At 41.9% G+C, this 25,540-nt stretch overlaps 1 protein-coding gene and 1 long non-coding RNA gene across 5 annotated transcripts in view; both read left to right on the top strand.

The window, feature by feature from the left end:
- klf8 (Kruppel-like factor 8) overlaps nt 1-16,238 on the top strand; it is an 87,467-nt gene extending 71,229 nt beyond the window's left edge. For both annotated transcript variants that reach the window (XM_034683142.1, XM_034683143.1), the window contains exons 5-7: nt 4,881-4,992; nt 9,368-9,507; nt 10,070-16,238. In XM_034683142.1, coding sequence (XP_034539033.1) covers nt 4,881-4,992; nt 9,368-9,507; nt 10,070-10,251 — 434 coding nt within the window. In that variant the 3' untranslated portion in view covers nt 10,252-16,238. The remainder of the gene's footprint in view (nt 1-4,880; nt 4,993-9,367; nt 9,508-10,069) is intronic.
- Nucleotides 16,239-23,230: 6,992 nt separating this feature from the next.
- Nucleotides 23,231-25,320, top strand: LOC117812436. 3 transcript variants are annotated; one of them, XR_004631209.1, is made up of 5 exons: nt 23,231-23,833; nt 24,620-24,678; nt 24,750-24,815; nt 24,939-25,217; nt 25,298-25,320. It is a non-coding gene; the product is annotated as an uncharacterized LOC117812436 (long non-coding RNA). The 3 variants fall into 3 exon arrangements; XR_004631207.1 differs by having other exon boundaries at nt 24,939-25,320; XR_004631208.1 differs by lacking the exon at nt 23,231-23,833 and adding an exon at nt 24,515-24,528 and having other exon boundaries at nt 24,939-25,320.
- The last annotated feature ends 220 nt before the right edge of the window (nt 25,321-25,540 follow it).

Below are 25,540 nucleotides of genomic sequence, written 5' to 3'. Positions count from 1 at the left end.
CACCTGACCATGATGCCACAGAGTCCTAACACACCCTGGACTGTGACAGTTTTTATCTAGTGTTGTTATGTTGCTCCTTGATGGCTTTGTGTGGCTTGAATTATTCCTCTTTTTACATGTGCTCCACAGATTGTACATTAGAAGTTTATGTACCCTCAAGGTCTGAAGAGAAGCTGATGCAGATGTGCGTTAGTCTGGATTTCTTCTCATGGCCTGTTGAGGGGGCATCCACTGGTTTCGATGAGACCCTCATTAAATACAGGAACTAGGATACGCGTCATTTGCGTCGCCCAAGTCGCGCGATTCACGCCGCCAGACCACTATTCCCGTCTATTCGTGCCTATTCGCGCCTATTCGCATTTGCTCCTCTAGATAGACTTTAGATGTGATTCATTTGCGCGAATTATTTAATTCACGTTTGGTGTGAACACCCCATTAGAGGCTTATATTTTCTAGCTCTTCGCTAGTCTGGTCAGAACTGAAGAAGCCTTTTGGAGGAAAGGTGAAATGTCTTCAAGAATTTCTACCACTCCAGTTGCCTTACAGATCAAGCTTTGAATTACCATGACCTGGATGACTGAGAACCTTCACAGACATGCTCCTCAAATACTTTTCCAAGTATTTATCAGCAGAGCTCGATGTTCATTTGATGTCTCTCAGAACGTCACCGGGCCTCTGTGCTTACACACTGAACCCAACAACAGTGCAACACAATGGTGTCCCAGTGAGTGATTTCACAACGCATCACTGTGTCGCCGTAGTTGCGAGAAGCACAGCACGTAAACACACAGCAGGAGCTCCACAAACACACACGCTCAGCTGTTACACATCCTGTAAGTCTTCCCCCATTTTGCAGACGAGGCCTGACAGGGGCGTAAACTTCCCGCCTTTAAATGTTTGTGAGAATAGAGCTGTAGAAGAGCCAGGGGGTTGTATGAGGGGAGGAAAGTCCGGACCCCTGACTAACAGGGGCCCTTGAAATATTTTGTGGAAGGTGAAGTGATGGGGCCTGATGTGATATTTCTAAAAAGGGGCCACAAACATCCCGGCAGCGCCCCTGTGACCTGTTGAATGGCTCTCTTGTTAGGCTGTGCTACAACACAGACTAGGATGCTCAAAACAGGCATCCTAGGATTATCTTGATTACCATGCTTGCGGTCTCTCACCTGTCGGCCTCTGTTAACAGCATTTTACAAGTGTCTATCTTGTTTTATATTCATTAATTATGAATCTGTATTGATCTATAATACTTCCTGCAAAGTGATGCAGGTGTGTTGCAAAGTGTCACACAGGATGGGCTGTATTTGAGAGGATTGAACAGGCTGAAAGTCGCCAGCCAGTCCCTCAGTCCACTCCTGCTCCACCCACCCCCTGGTCCAAATATTGCTCCAAAACTTGAGTCTCTTCATCTTGGTGAGTAAACCACAGCTAAAGTCACGATGGCTGTGTCCACTTGCAGCTTATGGTGCACTTGTCCTTTTTTAAGATGTGTGCTGGAATGATCAGATCATTTTTAAAACAGCCGAGAATTTAACAAGATTATCTGAACCATATCGTTGAGGTAAATCTGGAGTCAGTGCACCACATTTTATATTTGAATTCCTCTTATTTACCTTTTTTTTCTTCCAAATCTGTCCGCCTTAAGACTCTCCCCCACCCATCCTACCTGCTGACATCTTTTGTAATGGTAAAGCACAAATGAAAGGAGTAATGCTCCTTAAAGAGGTCATGACATGGAGTTATCTTTTGAAGCCAGTGTCAGTGACATATTTACCAGATGGCTGGAGAACATGATCTCTTGTGTGGCAGCTTTCTGTCAGCACAGTCATCGTTTCAAGTGTCCCGTTTATCGAATGTAATCTAATATCATTTAATCTTTTAAGCGGGGGCCTGGAGGTTCAGTTGTCAGCGGTGGGGTTGCCTTATCTTGTAGTCTAAACTGGAGTTCTGTTTAGTTGAGGGAGTGCTGCACAACTTCAGTATTCTCTGTTTCTACTTGTACCTGCGATTTCAACAAGCAGGAGGAGGCTGATTTCACTGCTGGTGTGCTGTGGTGTCTTGTGGGAGGGAGGGAAAAGAAAGAGGAGGGCTGCAAAGGTAGACACAGATGGAGGAAGAGAAGGGAAGGGAGTGAGAGGTGAGGTAAGGGTGTGGGGGAGGGGTGTGGGGGTGTGGCTGAGCATGCTGCAGGGGTGAGGAAGGATGAGGAGGAGAGGGTGCAGGGGTCGAGAGGAGAGGAGATGGGTTTTGGGAAAGAAAGGCTGCCATGGCGGATGGGGTGGGGGATTAATTGTCTGCAGAGACAAAGAACACTTCTTTTTGGAGTGTGACCCTCTCTACCTCACACACTCACACAAACACACATGCACAGCCACTCCTCCCAAATTCCTTGCGTCACCCTTCCAACTACCCCACCCCTCCCCTCCAATCGCTCTCGCTAGGCTGGAAGGACTTTGACCAATATGGCTGCCACATTCCTGCAGATAGAGGAGGAAGAGGAGGAGGAGGACGAGGACGAGGGAGGGGTCCTGGTTATTCTGATGTTCTTATTTTGACATGTTTCAACTTCTTTGTTTGCTTAGGTTGTTTTTTCCGCTTTGGTGAAATTTTCCTGATGAGCAGCAGAGCGTGAAGTCAGGAAACTGAGTTTGAGAGGGGAGAGAAAGAGGGAGTGAAGAAGGAGTGAGAGACACTGACATACACTGGGAGAGGAGAGAGAGAGGGGGAGAGAGAGAGAGAGAGAGCGCTAGGGTCAAATGTGCTAATAGAGCAGTAATACGAGTACTGCTGAGTGATGTGATCACAGATTTATGACATAAAAAACTTCAGAGCTGGCTGATGAATATCTGTGGGTTTGTCGTCATGAGTGATTCATAGACATTTGGACATCTGAGTTTGGAAACATCTGACTGAAGACTCTTTGATGTAAGAGCCGTGTTGGTGCAAGACTCATATTGAGCGATATAAATCATGACACAGGGGTTGTGGTTATTAATCACCCGGCTGCGTTAAACACTTCATTCTTGTTGGTCAAAACACCCTGACAAGAGAGATCAAGAAGCCAACAGACAAGACAAGAGACCCTTAAGCACGACAATAGATCCACAAATATCTTAGCTAATCAATTGAATAGATTGTGATATATTGAAAGCTTGATAAAGAGTTAAAAACAAAAATTTAACACACTGAAAAAATTTGACTTTATGACTTTAATGTTCAATATTTGTGAACCATGATGTCCGAGCGAGGACTGACCTTGGTGTAGTCAAAGATTAAACAATGATGGACCAGGATTGCCGATCTCAAACTACTTCTGCCTCATACTCTTCCCTACATCATATCAAATCATACATTTTTGAAAATAATCTATCTTTATTCAGGTCAAAGTTTTGTCACTATATCAGAACAATTGTCTGACTGTAGTGCTAACATGCTCTGTACAAGATGGCGATGCTTGAGGACGCAGCCGATCACAGTTCTCACATTTTGATTCTAATGTTGTCTAATGACAGTAAAGTGCTTTCTGTTCTGCATCTATTCTAAAAACACATCGTATTTCATGATAATGTATGATCATTCAAGAGCAATCGACTTGTTTGATCAGGTTAATTTTGCAAATAAAAACAAAGCATGTTCTGGCCTTGAGAATGGACAGCATTGTAGTTTGTTTTCTGCATATACAGGCAGAAGCAAGCTTTAAAGAGAGCAGAATTTAATTGCACAACTTAAGCTAGCATAGAAAAATAGGCTAACATCATCGTGTTGTCCTTTTTAGAGAGAGCAGGGGAAGGTGTAGCAATGAGACCTTGTTCGCTGCTGACTGTAGCCTCTGTACATGGGGTGCATGCTTTTACCTAGCCGGAGCCCAATCCCCTTGCAAGTTAACCTATTCAATTGATTGCTAATGTCATTTACAGGAAAGCAGAAGTAGTGTTAGCATGTGATATCAGGAAAGAAGGTTTGTGATCATTTCGACACAATCACTGAGCTGACGTGGGTTTTTTTTTTTTTCATGTACTCAAAAAATGCAAAAGCTCTGTTCTGTTTGAGAGCACAAAATAGCACGTGTGTATGCAGACTCATGAAACACAGCTGGTTGTGTTGCTTCCATGTAAAGCCTAAGTGGAAATCTCAAAATGCCCAGCATGCCACCAAAAAACATTGTGCAAGAAAGTACTCTCAGCTCTGAAATATTTAACAGTAAGCCCTCAACTTAAAGGATCGTCCTCCGTGGTGAAGACACAAAACGTGTCTCCAACCAGCAGAGGCCTCTCATCGCCTCCAGAGATCTGTCGTCTGTTAATTACTAATTAGCAATATCTGAGGATATTTTTCATTAACATCTGTTCACGTTCATCGTTCCAGTGCTGACTTTGTTGAAGGTTGTTGAAAGAAAAAGAGAGACCGTTTGGAGGAGATGCTTTCAGGGAACATTTTAGCCTTAAGAACTCGATGTAAAGATGAGGGAACGAGGGGATGTGCAGGGAGATAGAGACCACACCTTACCACACGCACGCACGCACGCACGCACGCACGCACGCACGCACGCACGCACGCACGCAAGTCCACACACACGCACACACACACGCACACACACACGCACACACACACACACACACACACACACACACACGCTTAAAGGAAAGCTTTTGTCTTGCTAAGTTGCAGGAATCCAGGCATGACTATCAGGAAGTCGTTAACCCCCTGCTGTGTTCTTCTGTTTCATCCACTCCTCCCCTCCCTCTCTCTTTTCTCTGCTCTGTTTCTTCATTTTCTTTATTCATTCTTTGATTTATCTCTTTCTTTTGGCCCTGATTGCTCTCCATCAACCCTTTTGGCTCTGTGACTTATGTCCCTCTCTTTCTCTCTGTCATCTGCAGTTCGTATCAAGCCGGGATCGACGTCTCCGGTGGAGTATCAGAGCGATAGCGATGCAGAGAGTGGCACCGAGTCCGGATCAGCCTCCCTCAGTGCCCAGAGCATCGACGCAGGGTGAGTCCAGCAGGAAAAAAACAACAAACACATCAGAATTTATCCAGACATGAACACGGCACAGCATAAAACAAGAGCACTAAAGGCCCTCTGTCATAGCCTGACAGTCATTGATGGCACCACGAGGCCTCGTTTTCATGACCAGGTCTTTGTTTTGTTTGGGTCCAGTTCTATATACTGCTGTGTGAATCATCATGCAGGTGAGGATTTCAGAATCCTGCAGTTACCTGCTGAAACAGTGACAGCTAGGATGACCTGAGGTTGACTTTGGAAAGTATGGATCCCTCTTTAGTTCACTTCTCCTGCATTCAGGGTAAGAGTCAGAAACTCAGCCACAGGAAAAGAATCAGGTCAAGTACACCTGCAATTAAAACACTTTATTTTTTCAGATTGTTCATACAAATGTAGAATCAGTAGACGCGTAACTTTATCTTGTTGCTGGAAGTGTTCCTACTTTGTTTGCCATGCATTGTTAATCTGCGTGGTATTGACGATATCTGGTAAAAGGTAAATGGTACTTATATATCTCTTTTCTAGTCTTTCTTACCACTCAAAGTGCTTTACACTACTCGTCACATTCACCCGTTCACACACTGATGGTAGAGGCTGCTTTATAGCAAGTATTATCTAATCTCATTCGTACACATTCACACACCGCTGAACAACAGCAGGAGCAATTTGGGGTTCAATATCTTGCTCAAGGACACCGTGGCATGTGACTGCTGGAGATCAGATCGAACCGCCAACCTTATGATTGATAGACGACCAACTCTACTCACTGAGCCACAGCCCCCATATTTGCTTTGCTGTCAGACAGCAGCCCTCCGACGTCAGTAGTAGCCGATGTTAATCTGCTGTGTTGCATCAATGAATGTGAGACATGAGACATGTTCCAGTGACATTTTTAGAGGAGTGACTACAGGCAACAATTTACGTACATTGAGTTTCATAGATCATTTTAAAAAACAGACGCAGAGAATAACTAAGTAGAAATGCAAAATGCAAATGTTAGTGTTGCGAAAAGTTAACGGCTAAATTGTTGTTTTAAACATCAGTATCCGCCCTGATTTTCCCAATCAGTGCATCTCTGGTATTGATTAGAGATGCATGTATGAGACAGCTTTGGATGCATGCAGCTAGACAGATCACGTGAGGAGTGAAAATGGAGAACACACTGCTGTTATGATTCTTTTTTCCCTTTAATGAATGTCTATAAACAAAAATCTGATGTGCATACTGTAAGAGTGCATGTTAAAAATCTGCTCTAGGGTTGACCGGGCTTTTCTCAAGTCGTTCTTTGACTGTGAATAATGGCACCAGGAAAGGACGCCTTGTGAACATGACGTCTCTATGAAGCCCTTACATTTGGCTCGTGCTACCAGAGGCTATATGATTGTCACATGATGGAAGATGCATTCAAAGATTGGTTGAATGCCACTCTGCAGCCGTCTAAAAGTAGTGAATGGCTTTAAATAAGGTAAATGCATCTTAGTATTGATGCTGTCCACTGTGTTTGTTTGTTATGCCCCACATCTATAAGACTTATCCGAAGTGAAACTGAATGACTCTAACATTAGAAAGTACGCCCTGAGCATGATGTCATAAATGGAGAAGAAAACATCTGCGGTGTGATTATGGCGACTATCTTGTTCTTAAGAAACCACAGTCTGGATATCCTGTGCGGTTCATTGTTGTGCAGAAATAGTTTCCTCTGTTGTTAATCTAATGTGTTTGAAACTGATGTCAGGAGCACGTAAATACCATAAACCATGCGTGGTGTTTTGTGAGAGTGGAGTCCACGGTAGGAGTCAGAGGGAGACACTAATGCACAGCAGGGTTTCTGGGAAATGCAGTCTCTGTGTGGATCACCTCCCTCCCATGCAGCCTCTTGACTAATTACATTACTGCAGCGCTGCCTTGACTGGACACTTATATAACCCAGTACAGAGCAGAACACACTGGAGACGCCCCGGCACTATCACAGGGAGACAAGTGTGCGTGTGTGTGTGTGTGTGTGTGTGTGTGTGTGTGTGTGTGTGTGTGTGTGTGTGTGTGTGTGTGTGTGTGCATGTTTGTGTTTGTGTGAGTTGATCAGGACACCCTTCAACACAAGCTAATTCCATCCTCTCAGGTAAAAATGTGTACATCTGACATGTCTGGACTTGTCTGGCTGCAGAGTAAAGGTTACTGTGACTCTTTAAAGGCTCTTTAAATTTAAGTAGGTGTGTGTTGTGTAAGTGTATGTTAGAGAGCGTGTGTGTTGAGTGCTTTTGAGGAAATCAGGTCAGAGCTGCTGCCACACCCAGTAGGCGCGGCTGCCTGACTGTAACTGAAATTCAGGGTGTGGACTTGACAGTCAGCTTAGCACTGTAATCTGCAGTGTGTGTGTGTGTGTGTTTGTGTGTGTGTGTGTGTGTGTGTGTGTGTGTGTGTGTGTGTGTGTGTGTGTGTGTGTGTGTGTGTGTGTGTGTGTGTGTGATGTAAATGTGTGTGAGCATCTGAGCATGAGTGTGTGGGACAAACACAAAGAGAGAGAGACAATGTGCAATACAAAGTCAACAAGTGTTTTTGTGTTGTTTTGTGAGAAAGATTTCTGATTCGCTGCTTCTTCATGTGTGTGCGTGCATGCTCCTGCAAGTGTTTGTGTGTGTGTGTGTGTGTGTTGCTGGGCAGGGCTGTCTCAGTACTGGGTGGTAAACATGGTTTCGTAATGCAGTTTGCAGTCACACCTCCTTGTAAAACGACCAACAGAGCAACAGAGAGGCTTTTAACATTCTTATAAATGAACTTTATTTAAAGCCTGATGAGACAGGATTTTAAAAAGATGGTAAAAAATGAAAAATGTTATATCAGGAGACAAATGTGCAAAAAAGTTTAATATTAGTTGACATCTGAAGAAGGAAAGGAAGAGGAGAAGATAAATCAAATATAGTTATTTTCTTTTTTTAATATGAGAGAATATGGTTATAAAATGAAAAAAAATATGGAAAATAGAGAAAGAGTCAGAGTATTATTGAAGTGCAAGCAGATACACAGCTGTGTTTAAAAGAGTGTTACTCTCTAACACCCCCTAGTGTTCATAACACCACCCTCACATAATCCTGAGGCTACAGAAGAGAAGAGGCTTGATCTGTTGCGCAAACATTAAACAAATCATTGCACCACTGATGCACGTTAGCTAGCTCCAGAAACACACTCAGGTAGATTTAGTCTGTGGTTTTCAAATGGAGAGTATAACAAATAGACTAGTTGAACTGCAGGTCACGAAAATGAAATACGGTTTATGTTTTAATAAATCAATCATGAAAAAAACTACATAGATGTAAAATTAATTCAAACATGTTTTTAAATACTCCTGATCAGCATGTTAATTAATTAACTTAAGCATGGATCAAACGTTTTTAGTTTGCACTTGTTCAGTGTTTTGTTCTCTTTTTGAAAACTGCTGCTGGCGTTAAATTTAAAATGAACACGTTTTTCATATAACAATATTTTTTTTTTCTGTTTATCATCTAATTAATTGTCTTTGCACTATTTTCAGTTAAATACAGGGATTCAATGATTTGCAAACCATTAAAAAATTTGTATGTATCAACATTTTGCACAGCATCCAGTCAGCAAAATCAGTAAAATTGTGAATTTCAAAGGCTGCGCAGATTAAAAAAAAAAAGATAATGTGGAAAAAGTTAGATTTTCTTTATCAGTTTTTTAAGAAAGGGAAAATTATAAATATTTTCCGCTCATTACACGTGATATTCAATGTTTAATTTAGATAAAAAGCATATTTAAAATTACTCATATTTATTTTTAAATTATTGCAAATTTTGAGTTATTACAAAATTAAAAAATAACTGGGTAAAGTGTGGGTAAAGTCAATGAATAAAGCAGTTTTTAAAAAAAGTGGTCAAGAAGGACTAAGAGCTGAGCTGTGTCTAATACGAGCTCAGTGTTAAAGTTCAGAGTTGGGAAGCTTATACTGTTCACAAGGTGAATAATCTGAGGAAATCTTCTCCAAATACACCAGACTGTGATTATACCTGTGAACTCCTGAATAAAATGTGTTATGAATCTGTTATTCTCAGAAGCTATTCGTTGAACATGTCAGGAGGGACTGTGAGCTGCAAATAACAACATCAACTCAATTTTAGGTTGGGACTCCTTCAGTGTACGTTATTAATGAGGAATGTAACGTGAGTCAGATTATCCACAGGGGTATCCTAGGACACACTGATTGATGTCCGATATCTGAAATCCTTCTTCGGGTTAACTTGTGTTGGTCCTTATCACCAGATTTTGCATAAAAGAAACTTAGCGTGATGTATGTTCAGGTATTCCTTCTGGAAGACTCACCAACTCCCTCCTCTCCCTCTCCCAGGTCTGTCATGGACTTGGAGCCTGTTGATCCAGACTCGCCAGACATCAAGAGGAGGCGGATCCACATGTGTGACTATGAAGGCTGTAAAAAAGTTTACACCAAGAGCTCCCACCTCAAAGCTCACAGGAGGATACACACAGGTGAGATGACAACACCCCACCACGGACAGATTATATCTGTCAAATATTGAACATGTTCAGATCCGATCTTACACAACTGGTCAAATGCTTTTATTATACTTTCATGTAGATGACATTTTCCACATGAAAGAAAAAGTACAGCTGCATATATGGTATTTCTAGGGTTCTTGATTAAACCAAGAAGGGTTAATTTCCTCATTACTGCACAGCTTACTACCAAAGAAATCAATCACCTCACACAAATATTAGCAGATGTTTGTAAATATGACACTTAACCAAAGACTCCTCTAGAGAATGTGATCATATCTGCGTCTGTAGGTCTGTTATTGGTAGCAGAGGTCTGTTATTCAGAAATATTAAACTGTCAATAATGGAACTGACCAATCAGGATCAAATATTCAACCAAGCAGTGTAATAATAACATCTTATAATCAAAAAAGTTAAAGACACTAATTTAACTAAGCTGGGTTGAGAATTATGGGTAATGTAGCGTGATTTCATGTTACAGTTTCCCCTCCTTTCCTCTCTCCTAACTCTTCTCCTTGTCCCCTCCCTCCTCCAGGAGAAAAGCCCTACCACTGTACCTGGGAGGGCTGCACTTGGCGCTTCGCCCGCTCCGATGAGCTCACCCGACACTTCCGCAAGCACACGGGGATCAAACCTTTCCGCTGCACTGAGTGCGACCGCTCCTTCTCTCGGTCCGACCATCTGTCTCTGCACCGCCGCCGCCATGTCATGATGTGAACTCTGACCTTCCCTGTCAACCTCCCCCTAAAAACCTAAACCCCCTTCCCTCCTCCCACAGCACATATTGTACCAGAGACCCCCACCCCCCAAATAAACCTCCGCTACTTCACGTTTCATCTGCAGATGAAAAAGACACGCACCTCCTCCTCCTTTTTCTTCCCTTCATCTTGAAATGACAGGAATATCAGGATTGTGTCTCTGAGTTTGTGCGAGCAACAAAGAAGAGCGCTTTCTGTGTGTGTGTGTTTCAACACATAATCATCACCATCACCGTCCACCCAACCCGTGACACTTCCCACTCTACCATCCCACAACTCAAGCCCACCCATCACACCAGACTTCAAGACAAGGTGGAGTGATGGACAGGGGGGTTCATGCATTCATCACTTTCATCCATCCATCCATCTAAGTGGAAAGGAGGAGGAGGAAGGGACACAAGGAGGAGTGATGTGTTGTTTGAAAATATTAAATATTTGAACTCTGGCCAGAAGGAGAATATTGAGTAAGACGTTACTTCAGCTGCTCTTTTCTTATTTTTTCATTTTGCACATATCAAAAGTTGGAGAGTTCAAAACTTCATGTTTTTATGGATTTTTGGAAGCGTAGGTGACTCCCAAAAAAAAGCCTCAAACAGCCGCGCTGCTGTAGGAACTATTCAGGGAGCCTTTAAAGATTTCACCACCTTAACTTTCTGTTTTTTAATTTCACTACTTTTTCAGAATGCAGGGTTAGTTTTCTGACTCTGGTTGTTTTCCTCTGATGTCATGCAGATGTGGGGGCAAAAATGCTGTAATGATGTCATCTGCAAACAATAGAAGCATAGTGAAGCTGACGAATGCAACCATTTGAAAGCTTCTCGAATGATCAGTTAAAGCAAAGACCACGGATGCAGAAAGTGTGGTGAGACTTTGGGCGACATTTCAAAGTTAAACTACGACTGATAGTTATTTAGTTGCTGTAAGACTACAGCTACCGTGAGCATTGAGTCCTAACGGGTCGTAGTTACTGCACCTGAAAAAAATTCATGGTCTGGATGATTGAATTTCCTGGGTGCAGAAGCTCTAAATATACTTGAAACATATTAATTTTGTTGTGCATAAAGCACTGGGGCTGAAAAGGGTCGAAAAGCACCAATAAGTGATTTGGATTATCATTTTTAGCAACAATCTGTAGGAGGAAGTAAAATGAACAGTGATCAAAAGGCGTCATAGTGTGCTTATCTGTGTGTGTGTGTGTGTGTGTGTGTGTGTTTGTGTGTGTGTGAGTGTGTGTGTGTGAGTGTGCATGCAGTGAGGTTTTCACAGCAGCTGGAGTAACGTCAAACTCATATTTCCTTTTTGGCATTTCTGTCAGAGGCTTTGATCCGACACAAGTTCCTTTTATCCTGACTCCCCCCTGCAGCTCCTAACACCTCCCCGCTCCCCTCCCCGTCACCTTCCTGGTACACGGAGCTACAAGACTGTGAACTTTCTACAGATTTATTTGTTTTCAGTGTATCAGTTATGTCACTCTCCCCCTGCACACACCTTCCCTGATTCTTCTTCAGTAACAGTATTTGCTTTTAATGCGTTTTTGTCATTGTTGTTGTTGTTGTTGTTGTTGTTGTTGTTGTTGTTTTACAAAATAAGGCCTTCAGTTCTTTGTGTTTTTTTTTTCTTTGCCAGGTTTGGCGCTCTTAACAGACAGCGTTTTTTTTTTAGATTTCATTTGCTTTAGTTGTGTTCTGAGGCTGTGAATAAGACGGAGGAGACACAAATGGTTTGAGATTACAAGTTAAACTCTCAAGCAGGGACTAGGGGAGCTTTTACAAGTGTGTGTTTTTTGCGCGTGTTGAGCGTGTGTGTGTGTGTGTGTGTCTGTGGATGAGTGTGCATGTTTTGAGACAAACACATAATCAAAATTTAAGATTTTTACGAGTGTGTGTTCCGGGCACTTGTTGTTCTTTTACCTCTTGCCCGTTGAGCCTTAATAACTGAAGTCAATCTGTAAGGGCGAAACTGGAACCACTGACAGACGTCGTCTGGCCACAGATCAAATCTGGTTCTTTGTTTTCAATGCATAAAGTTAGTATTTTTCATTTTGAGCCACATGCACAGCTCTGCTTCACTGCTTTTTGGGCATAAAACATGAAAAGTGCACTCGAGAGCGAGCAGGTTTTTTAAGTTTGATATTAGCGGCAAAGAGAAAAACATTGTGCAGAGTTTTAGCAGCTTCACACATTTGTTTACAAAAATTTCCACAATTTTGAAGCTGCACTCCACAGAATTTTAAAGGTAGTGAATATCTCCTGTCACGCCTTTTACACTGGTGTAAAATATGCATACAGCTGCAAGACAAAGAGCCAAAATGGCCGTCCCTGAAAACCACAGGCGGCCGGACCGTCTGTTGGTGGTTCTGGGAGAAAACCAGGCACTGTGTCGGGCCATCAGGGTCCGGAGTGCCTGCAGAGTAAACAACGGGGAAAGTATGTGCTCTCCTCACTAGCATTTCTTCCAGGGTTGGGGGTCAGTTCTCCGACAATTGTTTTCATTGTTACGTAGTTCAAAGCCTCAAAGAAACTAAATTTCAACACATTACAACAGAAAATCTTCTTTCATCCACGTAAGTTGTGTTGTCTAATATCTGAACGAGTCTAACCTGCACATTCAGTAACAGTTGGAACAGAACTGAGCCCCTCACCCTGCCCTCTGACCCATGGTGTCCATGTCTTAAGCGGGCTGTTTTTCAGCTCCTGTTCTGGACTGAACTTGATTATGCAACATATAACGCAGACCTCGCTCCAAGCGCTGTTCTGGACTCTGTAGTCGAGCACTAGCTGATTGTTTGTTTTAACAAGAACCTTTAAAAGGGAGGTCAGGATGCGTGGGAGCCTGTTGATCACTGAAAAAACTCGCCTCTTGAGCTTAAATGTGTGAAATCTAAAGAGGCTGATTTTGTGATCTCTGCAGCACGCTTCACGATCCTTTGTGACCCTTTACAAACACAACGCAGCACGTTTTGCTGTAGCGGCGCTGATCTCGTTAGCAGTTCGGAGTCACTGTTGCTGTTGTCATTTCAAACGCTAGTAAGCAAGCGCAAAATGTCAAACCCCTGACTTTTCACAGAACAGAGGGATCACTGAGACGGACGTGCAGGCTTCCAGTGAGCTGAGTGCATGCCGTGAAGAGAGCAGAGTGTCATTTGATCTGCACGGTGAAAAAAAAAAATCGGTCTACGCAAGACGGCAAAAAAGAGGTGCAACTTTTTGAATCATCTTGTTGAATGAAAATTAAATCATGAATATAGTTCAACTTTCTCTGCTGAAACAAAGAGTCTAGACTGAATTCAGTCTCTTGTTTGGACAGATTTTGCTCTTTTTTTTGCAGTGCAGATCAACTTAATGTTCCCATTTCTCCTAACACCCCGTCTGCTTCAACTTAAAAAAAAACATAGTTACTAAGCACATCTTTCTAGAAGAGTATATGCATTTGATTGCAATTTTCTTTCTTTTGTAAACTGTTGATAAAGACATTAAGGAAAATGACAAATAATTAAGATAAATCCATGTACATACATGTATATAATCAAAAAGTGCAGAGTAAATGTAACGGGTGAATTTCTATTTTTAACACTGACTAGATAATGTGAAAAATCTTTGTTTTTTTTTTCTTCTTCCTCTGTTGGTTTGATGAACCGTGTTTCATCATGTGTTGTTTCTTCAGTTCAGATCTAATATGACATTTGTTTCGTAGTTTCTTAAAAAAAAGTTGGTCCCACTTGTGTTGTGCACTTGTTGCATGGAGAGTAGCCTTCTTGTTTTCTTATAGTGACGTTGGTGAGCATGTCTTGTCCGTGTGTGAGACTGTGGGTTTCCCTTAACATTGATGACCCGAGGAAAAAAACCCACCTTGAAAATTAGTAATTAGGAATCCATATCACTGAAAAAAAGACACAAACACAGAGTGAAGTGTGACGTTTAGCTGACGTGAGTCAGAAAATATTTTTACACTTCCGTTTCAGGTGTGTTGAGAATTCTTCAGGTCAGACAGGGCTAAGAAAATAAATGTTTTTTAATATTTTGGTGTGCAGGCGTAGATTTGATGGCTGGTTTTATACTCTTGAGGCTCACATCAGGCTACGTTGTGTTTTTCAAAGTAACGAGAGTAGTTTCTACAAAAGTATCCAACGTTGTTTTAGTAAAAGAAACCTGTAACCACCCATAGAAATTCAGACTGCAATTAACTGCTATTGCTGCAAAGTTTCCCTCATACAAAAGTAAAATCCCCGGCTCTACTTCTGTGGCTAAACATAGGCTTTGATTTTCAAGCTAACAAAGGTCCAGACCTCCTTGAACAAGACCAACTACAAGTAGCAGAGGCGTGTCCAGACTTTTCTGTCGGAGGGGCCCAACTAAAGCTGGAGTGGCATGAGGTATTACTGCTCTCACATATGAATGTATCACCCCATTAATCATATCTACTGACATTGAAGTATTATATTTCTGACTGTGAAAATGTACCTAATTGAGAGGCATTTAAATCTTCCTCACGTGATGAAACGTGTGTTTAAAGTCACATTTTTAAGTGCTACATTGAAATGCCGAGAAAGCTACTCTCAGCCTGTTGCAGCCTCACATGAATTCTCGATTTTAACACAAGCCCTGCCTCTAACAAAGCCAGTAGCCAATCCAGGTAAAGGATTTCGTGGTGGGGAGTAAAAGTTCAAGGGGGCCACCTCTGGACACGCTCCCCTGCGGACCAGTTGCAAAATCTTATAGCTGTTAATAGCTAACAAAGTAAATCGTGAAATCATTGGTTATAAAATGCAAAATGACTTAAAACAGTTGTTGGTGCAGCATTTGGTGAGACCAGGCTGATGTTGTACATCCATTGCTGTAGCACACACTCATTTATCTCCAACCAAGGACATGTCTCATATATTTTCATAGAAAGAATTCTTCTCTGAGAAACCAGGAAAGGATTTAAAAATACGAAGCAACAACCTTGGTCTCTTTTCCCTCCGAAAAAACTTACTTCAGGGAGTTTCGATAAGACATTTAGTTAGATTGCAGCTGGTGTGTAGCAGTCGGCTTCTCTTGTCCTGGTTTTGACATTTCAAGGGTCTAAAATTAAATTATGAGCCCATTTTAAAGTCAGCAACATCTTTTGATAAAGCAGTCTATCTAGGGTTTTGTTCCTGTTGAGATATATCTAACATCAAAACACAACAATAGGCTTTCCTTTGACCTACATTGTGCTGCGATAGAGAGAGACTAAAACCCCCTCCGGATACTTTAATCTAATCATAAAGATCGGATGCCCTGTTCATTTCTAACAACATGTATGTCTTTATCCCTTTATAAGCACACTGATCTGCTCTGAGGTCTGTTGTAGCAGCAACATTGATCATTTAAACCCATCAAACCTCAGAGCCTGATGACGATGACCCAGACTAAGTCTTACCGCTGGTGTTGGAGTTCTTCTGCAGGGAGACCGATGCATGTGTTTGTGTTTTTCCTGCTTCCTGTTGGTTTTTTGCAGTTTGTGCGAGCTTGTTTTCCCTTGGTATTCTTCTGAATCTTCTGTTCTTTACTAAAGCAGGATTGTTCATCTGTGAACAGGCAGTGAAACATGTTGAATTTTATCCCCTGTGAGATCTCTTCAGGATAGAGTTCGTGTCTGAGGGTGCCTCGACTCACCACAGGTCACTTCCTCTGCAAACCACAAAGTTTAGGTATTTTCTATTGAATGCAGTAACTTATGGGCCAGTACTATATTTACTCAGTGCAATGCAGTTATCATTATAATAATTCAATTATTAATAATATTTTTTTTTTTTTGTATTTGTACAGAACAAATGTGTAAAGATCAGTGAGGAAAACGTGAGCTTTTTGATACTGTGACTCATGGTGTTTAAAAGTCAGTTTCTCCCTGTACAGTTGTGATTATTTCCCCGTTCCTCCCTTCTTCTTTTATAGAATAAAAAATGTTTTTGGTGCAATTTAATCCCTGCTGTGTCTGAGTTCTTTCTTCTATCTTGGTTCATTTGTGTCGTGGAAAGGGGTAAAATGTGATCATGATTAAACAAAATCTTAGGAAGAGTTGTCTTCACAAATTAATTGCAGAAATTCTCCTTTAAAGCTCCATAAAACGGACAACTAGGGCAGCAGACTTTGCATTTATGAAGTAAAGAGTGCTGCAGGGATGATCTTATTGGCCACATGAGAATTTTTCAACCAAAAAAAATGGGTCTTAAAGAGATAGTAACAAAAAAGGCTTCTGGAATGCTTGGGGGCCTTAAAGAGACAGTTGCTGAAAAGGGTTCTAGAAGGCTAGGGGGTCCTTAAAGAGACTGCTACATAAATTGGTTGAAGAATGCTGGAGGGCCTTAATGAGACAGGAGTTGAAAGTAAGTGTTTCAGAAAGAGGCTAAAATGAGGGGTTTAAAAGACACCAGCCTGAAATAAATTGAGATTTTTTTGGGCTTCAAATCATGTAAAGCTCCCTAAAAATGGGCATAACATCCTCTGTGTAAGTGTGAGGGGAAGCCTGTGAGCATGTAAGGGTAAACAAACAATGTAACATGAAATAAAAAAGGCGGTAAATGAGAAGCAGAAAGGTAAAGGTTGCCTGTAAGTATAATTGTTGAAAACAACCTTAATCAGCCTTAATCTATTCATCTTCACATAACGTGTATATACAGTATAATCTACAGTATATATTTATATTTGTATATTTCACATTTTGTTGTTAAGCAGTCTATAAGGTAAGAGCCTGGATCACATGGCAATCAGTCTGTCTGTCACTTAAGCACCTTGAATTTGGGGGAGGTAAAGTTAGTGCAATAAAAATTCCTAATGCCGCAAAGGTTAGCTCCATGACGTCATACAGGTACGTGAGAAGCCACAAAGTGCTGTTCCATTCCAGTTCTACAGTTTTGAGCCCTTATAGCCTCCTGCCCTCAATCACTTTCCGGGTGAAGTCAATTAAGTCAAAAATGGCTCAGGGCTCAGGGTTCAGGGAGGACTTTGAGATTGTGTCGATGAGTTTAGTGAAGGAATCATCACAGAGCATAGTCAGGTGTGTGTGTGCCTGACCGCCACTGATTTGGAGCGGGTGTGGGGAGCTTATATAAATTATTGGACTCCAGGAGCCCCATGCTGAGTCATTAGTTCACCTTCAGAGTTAGTGAGAGGAGCTCCTCTACAAACAATATCACATTTATTCTACTAGTTGAACATGCAGATCTCAATGTAAACACTGATAGAGCTTCTTCATGCTGAATCAATACAAGCTGGAGTACATACAGTATGTCGTCCACAAGAGGGCGCACTGGATCAGAGGCTGAGACAACAACTGATGGAATCCAACCAGAGCAAAACAGAGCAATATCAAACTCAAGCAGATCCAGGTCTAAAAACAAGGAAGAGTCCAAGGAGTTACAAACTAAATTAAATTGATGATAACTCTAAAAGTGAATAACATAATGTAACCAATAAAGTCAACACAGGATCTTTAGTTTGAGGGTCAAACAGAGGAGAACACCAAGCTCTAAGCAGGTTAATAGATAAGAAACACACAGAATAAAGTGCACGAACACAGTCATAAAAACGTCTTATTGTTGTGTGTGTGTGTGTGTGTGTGTGTGTGTGTGTGTGTGTGTGTGTGTGTGTGTGTGTGTGTGTGTGTGTGTGTGTGTGCGTACATGCGTGTGTGTGTGTGTGTGTGTGTGCCGGCTCTGAATGAACCTCTGTGCCGTTTGCTCTGGATGGCTTTATTGTCCTCCTGCAGCCATGATGCTGACAATCATTAACACACACAGCGTCAGTCGGTGGATTCATACAGACTGAGACAGACACACCCTCAAAACCATAAAGGGCAAAACTGGTGTTTTGTAATTCATCCATGGGTAGTGTTCGATCACTTTTATGAATCATTACCACTTCCTGGCATCAAAACTGTTCGATGCCTCTTCACCAGTCTAGAGGTTCCAGCCCAAGCAGCAACATCCGGCCGCGAGAATTGAAGCCAATGCGGAAGGTTTAAAAACTGCAGTTCATTGGGCGTCCACTAGAGGCTGGTTGCAGAAACACAAGAAACCACATACACACCCATTCAAAAAACACGCTCTTTGCAGCAGAAATGAACATGTTTACAGCCTGGTTAAAAAAATGAGTGTAGTCTGGATAGCTCATTTCTCCATCAGCGCACACACAGTACGGGGTGGTGATTTTGTTTCTAACGCTGCAATTTCAAAGATATTAAGATTTCGAGTTTTCCATTATGAGAGGCACAGCTGACTTGATTGACAGGTGGGAACACTGTAGCTGTTGGCTAGGAGGCTCAAAGTCTGCCTCTTTACCTCACACTACCTTGACAGCAGTTATGTTGACTTTGGCATATCCAATATGGTTCCGGCCAACGATTGGCTTCAAAACAGCGCTCAGGAACAGACAACCCCCCCACACGTAGCACAAACTGACTTCTTTTGTTGTAACTGTTTCTTAAGTTCAGTGCAGGATTTAGGAACACCTCTGTGCGAGTAGGCTCAGATGAAATGTTTTGAATTGTGCAAATGACACAAATTTGCATGTTTTCAGGTCAAATACATCTTTGAAGTGACTTTGTATTGCATAGTGGTATAAACCTGTTTCCCTTTTAGTCCATCTACCTGATCCCACTCCCTGTATCAATACATATAAAACCCACAGCATCTGTCTGTAGGCTCACTGACTTACAAAAAGCTGAAACCCTGGATAACAGGGTTTCTTTAAGGTCACATACACTAAATAAACACGTCTGATTGCCTGTTAAGCACAGCCAGTGTTAGACAGACAGGACTGTTATTGAGACGCCTGTACAATAAAAACACTACAGTCAGGTTGTTTTGACATTCATAAACATTATATAATTTGTGGGTCTTGTCACTGTAGAGCTCAGTGAACAATACCGCTGATCCCTGCATGTCTCGATGGAAAGTCAGAGTTTATAGTTGCTCTGTTGTTTTGACATATCTCAATTGCTTTTCTTTTTCCTCCCTCTCAATTGTCACCTGGGCACGGCATCGAGTAAAAGCATGCTACACAATGTCATTAATGTACGCAGTTAAAACAACGCCTATACACAGCCGTACCGGTCCAGCAGCGTTGAAAAGAGATGTTAGAGCGGCTCACGTGGCAATTTGGGATGAAAGGGATCCTCACCTTGAAGGTGTGTGACCTCGGTGTGATTGGTGCTTCTGAAGTTGTTGTCATGCACCTTCACCTTTGCACGAGAGTTTAGGAAAAAGACAATCACGAGAAGTCCTGAAGCAGACAGCTGATGAAGTAATCCAGAGAATTCAGTCCCAAACATGTCCAACGCTGTTCTCTGGCTTTTGTTGGAACAAGTCAGTCATTACTGTACTTCCTGGGGGTTTGGTTCAGACCGATGCAAGAACACGTCCCCTATCCAAAGATGTGCTCTCATAGTCCACTAGAGCTTCATTCACACATGCACAAAACTCCTGAAAGGTTCATAAAGTTTTTGCAGTGAGCAGAACTGGGTTCAAGAATACTGGGGGACTTTAAAGAGACATGAACAGAGATGGGTACTAGAATGCTGGGGGGCCTTAAAGAGACGGTGACAGAAATTGGTTCTAGAATAATGGAAGTATCTTAAAGAGACAGTAAGAGAAATTGCTGGGGGCCTTGAGAAGATGGGGACGACGACGACACAGTAACAGAAAAGGGTTCTAGAATTTGAGGGGGATCTTTAAGGGACGGTAACATAAATGGGTTCTAGAATACTAGGGAGCCTTAAAGAGACAGTCACAGAAAAGAGTTCTAGCATTTGAGGGGGATCTTTAAGAGACAGTCACAGAAATGGATTCTACAATGCTTTGGGGCCTTAAAGAGACAGTTACAGAAATAGGTTCCAGAATCTCTGGGGCCTTACAGAAATGGTAATAGAAATTGGTTCTAGAATGCTGAGGGACGTGAACTGACTCTTGAAGTCCATGAATGAATGCAGAATGTGAGTCAGCAGAGCAACAGGATGAGTTATATACAAGCAGAAGAAGGAGGTTTTTATTCATCCACGTCTAAAAGGGAAGACTTCAAATGGTGAAAGGTGTGTGTGTGTGTGTGTGTGTGTGTGTGTGTGTGTGTGTGTGTGTGTGTGCGCGTGCGCGCGTGTGTGTGTGTGTGTGTGTGTGTGTGTGTGTTGTCTGTGTGAAGCAACTTTAGAAATTTTTCGGTGGCAGAACTACTGGACAGACGTGCATATTATTTCTCAATATACAGCGGAAATACGTACATCCAGTGTACAATGTTACAATATGTTACAATGTCATTTAGCAGACGCTTTTATCCAAAGCGACGTACATACAAGAACAAGAACAACACAAGCAAAGACCTAGACAACAGGAAACAAGATCAGTACGGGTAACAAAGTGCTTCAAGTCAATTTGGGTGCAGGTACTGCCAAGCAGTGTAAAGGCAATGCACAAAGTAAATAAGGAATTATTATTTTATTTATTTTGTAAAATAAGGAACATCTACAATGAAGCAACCAAACCATTTAAGACTTTCCGTTATCATCATCAAGAATTAACATCACCTAAATAATGACCAAAGTACCAAGTGCTGGGTCACTCCAGAGCTGAACACAGATTCCCAGAGTAGAGCAGGACAGTGTGAGCCAACTGTAGCTGGGCGACATGGTCTGCACTGGGGACAACAGTGGAGAACAGTCTAGCTAAATGCATAGTGGGTTATAGTGTAGACATACAAACGGCAAGATTAGAGTGGTTTATCACCTAAAATATGCTTCTGTGGTCCCTGGGCATAGTCATCCATCTAATATAGATTTATGAGCACACTATGATATACTTTTTTAAAATAGATAAATGATGCTTTGTGATGGTGAACAACAGTCATGTATAAATATTTCATTTTGTAAGGTTAAATCAAGTGTCCTGTGTTTGAGTTCACACTGAACGAATGCAGCGATGTATTGTCATTTGGGTCCCCTACTTCTAGAAATGTTCAGGTGCTCTGCCTCTGGAGTCCTTTAAAGGTGCATGATCACAGATGACACTCACAGCGTAAAGTCTCCCCTGTTGGAAAAGGTGGAAAGGAGGAGGCATTAGTCTTGGGAGGCAGGACATGTCGTCAAACATGCTTGCATAAGTCAAAGTGAAATATTTATGACATGATGGAGGACAAAACAACAGAGAGCCGAGCTGTGATGATAGTTTTTGCATATATTTCACTGATGTGAGTGTGAGGTCATCTTCTCTGTTCTTGTCCTGAAAGTGATTTTCCTTCTTCGACCATGGATGTTTGTATTCATCCTGTTACGTGTTGCTCATCACGGTTCACACAGGTGGAATGATATAAATGTCATCAGACATTTCATGCTCATGCTGCATTTACCCAAATATTTCCGGCTGCGTTCTTACGCCAGCTCACCTGACTTCTTGCTGACATTTTTGCTCTGAGGATGGCAGGAAAAGTTCCAGATAAACTTGGGATGAAAACTTTGGTTGTTTGCGTCCTCTAGCGTTGCTAACTTTTTCAGTACCAAATAGGGGACATATATATTTTTGGGAGCTCAGTGTCACAGTGTGATGTGAAACCTCTCTTTTTCCCTAAAAGAACTCCAAAACGGACACATCAGACCTCAGCTGAGATCAAATAGTGTTTGAATGATCAGAAAACAAAGTCGAAATAAATTTACATGTAGTTCAACCTATGAAGATATCCATCATGTATCAATTAGGAGGTGACAGTGGACGGAGGTTTCAAGCAGGTGATGATCTGTTTACGTGTCCGTCAGTTAGCTGGTGCAAGCTTTATTGGCTCTTGGAGACAAACCCATTTGCAGGTCCATATTTAACAATGTAGTCACTACCTGATTAATGGAAACTCAGTGTTTTCCTGTTTATCTAGACCTTCTTATCAGCTTTAAATGACAAAATCTCCACCAAAGTCCCTGTGTTCTTCAGTGCCTGCTCTGCACTCAGACACTTTTAATTGAGAGAGGGTTGCAGACCTTGCAGCAGACAAGTTTTAACAGGATTGTATTGCTGCGACTTACTTGGAATGAGCTGCAGCTCCAGCAGGCCCTCAGGTGAAAGATTAGGAGACCAAGGCCAAAGAAAATGTACCTACACAGCAAAATGAAAGCTAACCAGGTTGTGGATAAACAGTGAGTCATTGGCATACCTGCAGGGAACAGCTTGTTGTCCTGCTGCTGCCAACTTAGTGCTGGGAAACATCTGGAAACATCAGGATAGGTTGCAAATATGCAAATCAGTGACCTAATTAGCTTTTGTTATATTGTGTTCTCAGTGAATACTTGATTCTGATTGGCTGCAGGGTGGGAACTTATACCAGCGATTGCATCCTCAGAGTAATCGTGATGAAAATATCCTGTCAATGTTTTAAATCAAAGCACTGGCTGCGTATTAGCCTACAAATCCGCCAATAAGTTAAAGTTTATTAGGAGCAAAGAGGGACTGCAGTTCCATTCATCCTATTTGGAGATTATGAAAACTTTGGTATTTGGCCAAAGAGGGAGAAACTGACTAAAAGATGTTTTTCTAACACTGAGTGCAATCCGTCAGTACCTCTGCACACCACAGGAGGGCAACTGTAACACACTAGGGGTATATGATTGGCACATAATCTATATATCTCAATCCATTGAATGCATGATTTACTGAGTCTTGTACACAAAATCGTAACGCTCCAAGGCCCGTTCAGCGATGAAAGCTGTGTACACCTCTTGCTTACACACAGAGAGAACATTACGTGATAACATGCAGGGCGTTGTCTCAGATGATGAGGCAAATCTCTGAGGCTCCTTGCTGAAAGCATCTTGGCACAAACATAATGATTACTTTCCCCGGCAGAAATATAGAGCGGGTGACTCCACCCTCTCTGCCTTTATACCTTTATACTGCCACTTATTCTTCTTGCTTAACTGTTGGTTCTCTTCCCCCAGCAGCAAACCGGCTCCGTCTTTTGTGTCACGCAGAGCTGGATGCTGGTGGGGTTACCCTTTAACCCACACATCACGCCAAGACCATCAGGTATCTCAACCATCTGAGCCAAACCAGAACGGAGACGTCCATGCAGGGGGAGTATCAACCTTTTCCTCAGATGGCTTTGTCAAAACATGTAGAAGTACTACTGTTATAAGTATTACACTCAACGTTTAAGAAATAGAACGTTAAGAAAGGCATACAAAAATAACATGCCAAGACTTGTGACCCAAATAACACACATGATTAAACTCTGATCCCAAGTAAAGCAGTATCAGGAATGAAGCATAAAACTGACAATGACAGAGTGTGTGGTTTGTCTAAATCCAAGCAAACCATGAATTCCCTGCAAACCATGCAAACCTTAAATACAAGTGTGGTTAACTGATAAAAAAAGACGCTAAACTTTTATGTTTCACTTGATGTGGATGGTACAAACATGCTCCCACACAGTAGAAATCAATGCATCAGCCAGTGCTGCAGTTTTAGCTACTTTCTAACATTACCTTTAACGCCTGGTTGTTCTGATTAAATCACCAGAGGAAGGAACGCCCTGAAGAGACCTAAAGAGGTAAGCACTGCAAAGTTGCCCCGTGGTGTGGTGGACAGGGCTGCTGCCTTACAATGCAAGGGTTTTGGGTTTGAATCCTGGCGGGGACATTCCATGGGAGATGGAAATTAAACACATTCCTCACACTGGAGTTTAAACTGTGCTTTTGAAGTAATATATCCAAATGGTGGAATGTAAAGACTTCCAGAAGAGAGCTCATCGAAGAAGCCCTGTGGTGTTGAGGATAGGCAACATGATGTGTTTTCTGTAATGTCGTTGTGTTTTCTGAAGGGCCACCATACAGAGACCCTTGCATATGACTGAACTACACCCAAGACTGAACCAACTTCAGCAGCAGCTACTCTGCTGTAGCCTCTCTTGATATTTCTGCAGAAGAGAAACTTGCAAAAAGCTCAGAGTGAGGGTACCAACCACAGGGGAGAAAATTTAAGGGAGAACTTTATAATCCGAATGTCTCTTAAATTAGTATGGGAGGTAGAGCCTTCAGTTATCAGGCACCTCTCCTTTGGAATCATCAACCAGTCAGACACCCTCTCTACTTTTCAGATTAGGCTCTCTCTCTCTCTCTCTCTCTCTCTCTCTCTCTCTCTCTCTCTCTCTCTCCCTCTCTCTCTCTCTCTCTCTCTCTCTCCCTCTGACAATCTCTTCTATCCAAAGAATGAGCAGAGCAAAGTGCTCAAGTGCCTTTATAACATGTAATATTCCTAGACCTATATATCTTTTTTTAAGCCTATTCATACAAATATTTATTTCCCTTTTCATTTTTTTTTTTTTTTCTCCCAACAGATTCTGATGGTGCTATCTGCCTGGTGGAGCCCCCTCACGCCACAACAGACCTTGTAATTGTAAGTAGGCAATACTCCAAAGATTTTGCCAAATGGTGGTTTAAGTATACTGAGACATATCACTCATCTAGGATGAAGAGTGCGAGGAGACTTTGTCTGCTGCCTTCACAGAGGGGGAACCAGAAAGGCCTGTAGAGGTAACATTTGATATGTTATTGCTAGTTCTCTTCCCATTCACATTTCTTAACATTATGGTGTAAAATAGAGTGTGACATTTAGCCTACACTGAAGTATTAACACATTCTCATCCTTTTTAACAGGGCATGGCTGGGCAGCAGCAGGAGGGTCCCTCAACTTCAACTGCACAGATTGACACAGTGAGATGGATGTTCAGTAAACACCAGAGGTTCATTCTGTGGAATTCATGTGCAACTGTATAATTTAATGTCCTCCTTATGTATTCCCAGTTACCAGTTAAAGATATCTACAAAATATTTCTTCTGAAAAAAATTGAAAAAAACAACAAAGAAATGCAGTTCTTGGACCGCCAGATGAGAAGGGCAGATCTCGAAATTGAATTACTAGAGCACAAGTTAGAGGTGGGTGCATGGTCACAGGTGAATTATGTTAATTATGTTAACTACAGGAACATTAACTAAACTATCTCTTGTATTTGTAGGAAATAAAGAAGACCAAATGAAATCTGTATTATGTTTTTATTTGACTGCTGCTGTGTTGGTGGTGGTAGTGGTGATGATATTGTCTTAATCTCTGAAGTGGATGCGGGATATGGTGTCTCTGACTGCTCTGCCGTCCTGCATACAGTGGCCTTACGTAAGTGCCCTGCATCTCCAACATTATACAAAAAACTCCCATTTGCAAAAAAAACGCAGAGCAACACACAATATCTGCTGGGATGTAA

Source organism: Notolabrus celidotus, chromosome 5 (genome assembly GCF_009762535.1).
Source record: "Notolabrus celidotus isolate fNotCel1 chromosome 5, fNotCel1.pri, whole genome shotgun sequence".
NCBI classification, from domain to species: domain Eukaryota; kingdom Metazoa; phylum Chordata; class Actinopteri; order Labriformes; family Labridae; genus Notolabrus; species Notolabrus celidotus.
This window is presented reverse-complemented; position numbering and strand designations above follow the sequence as displayed.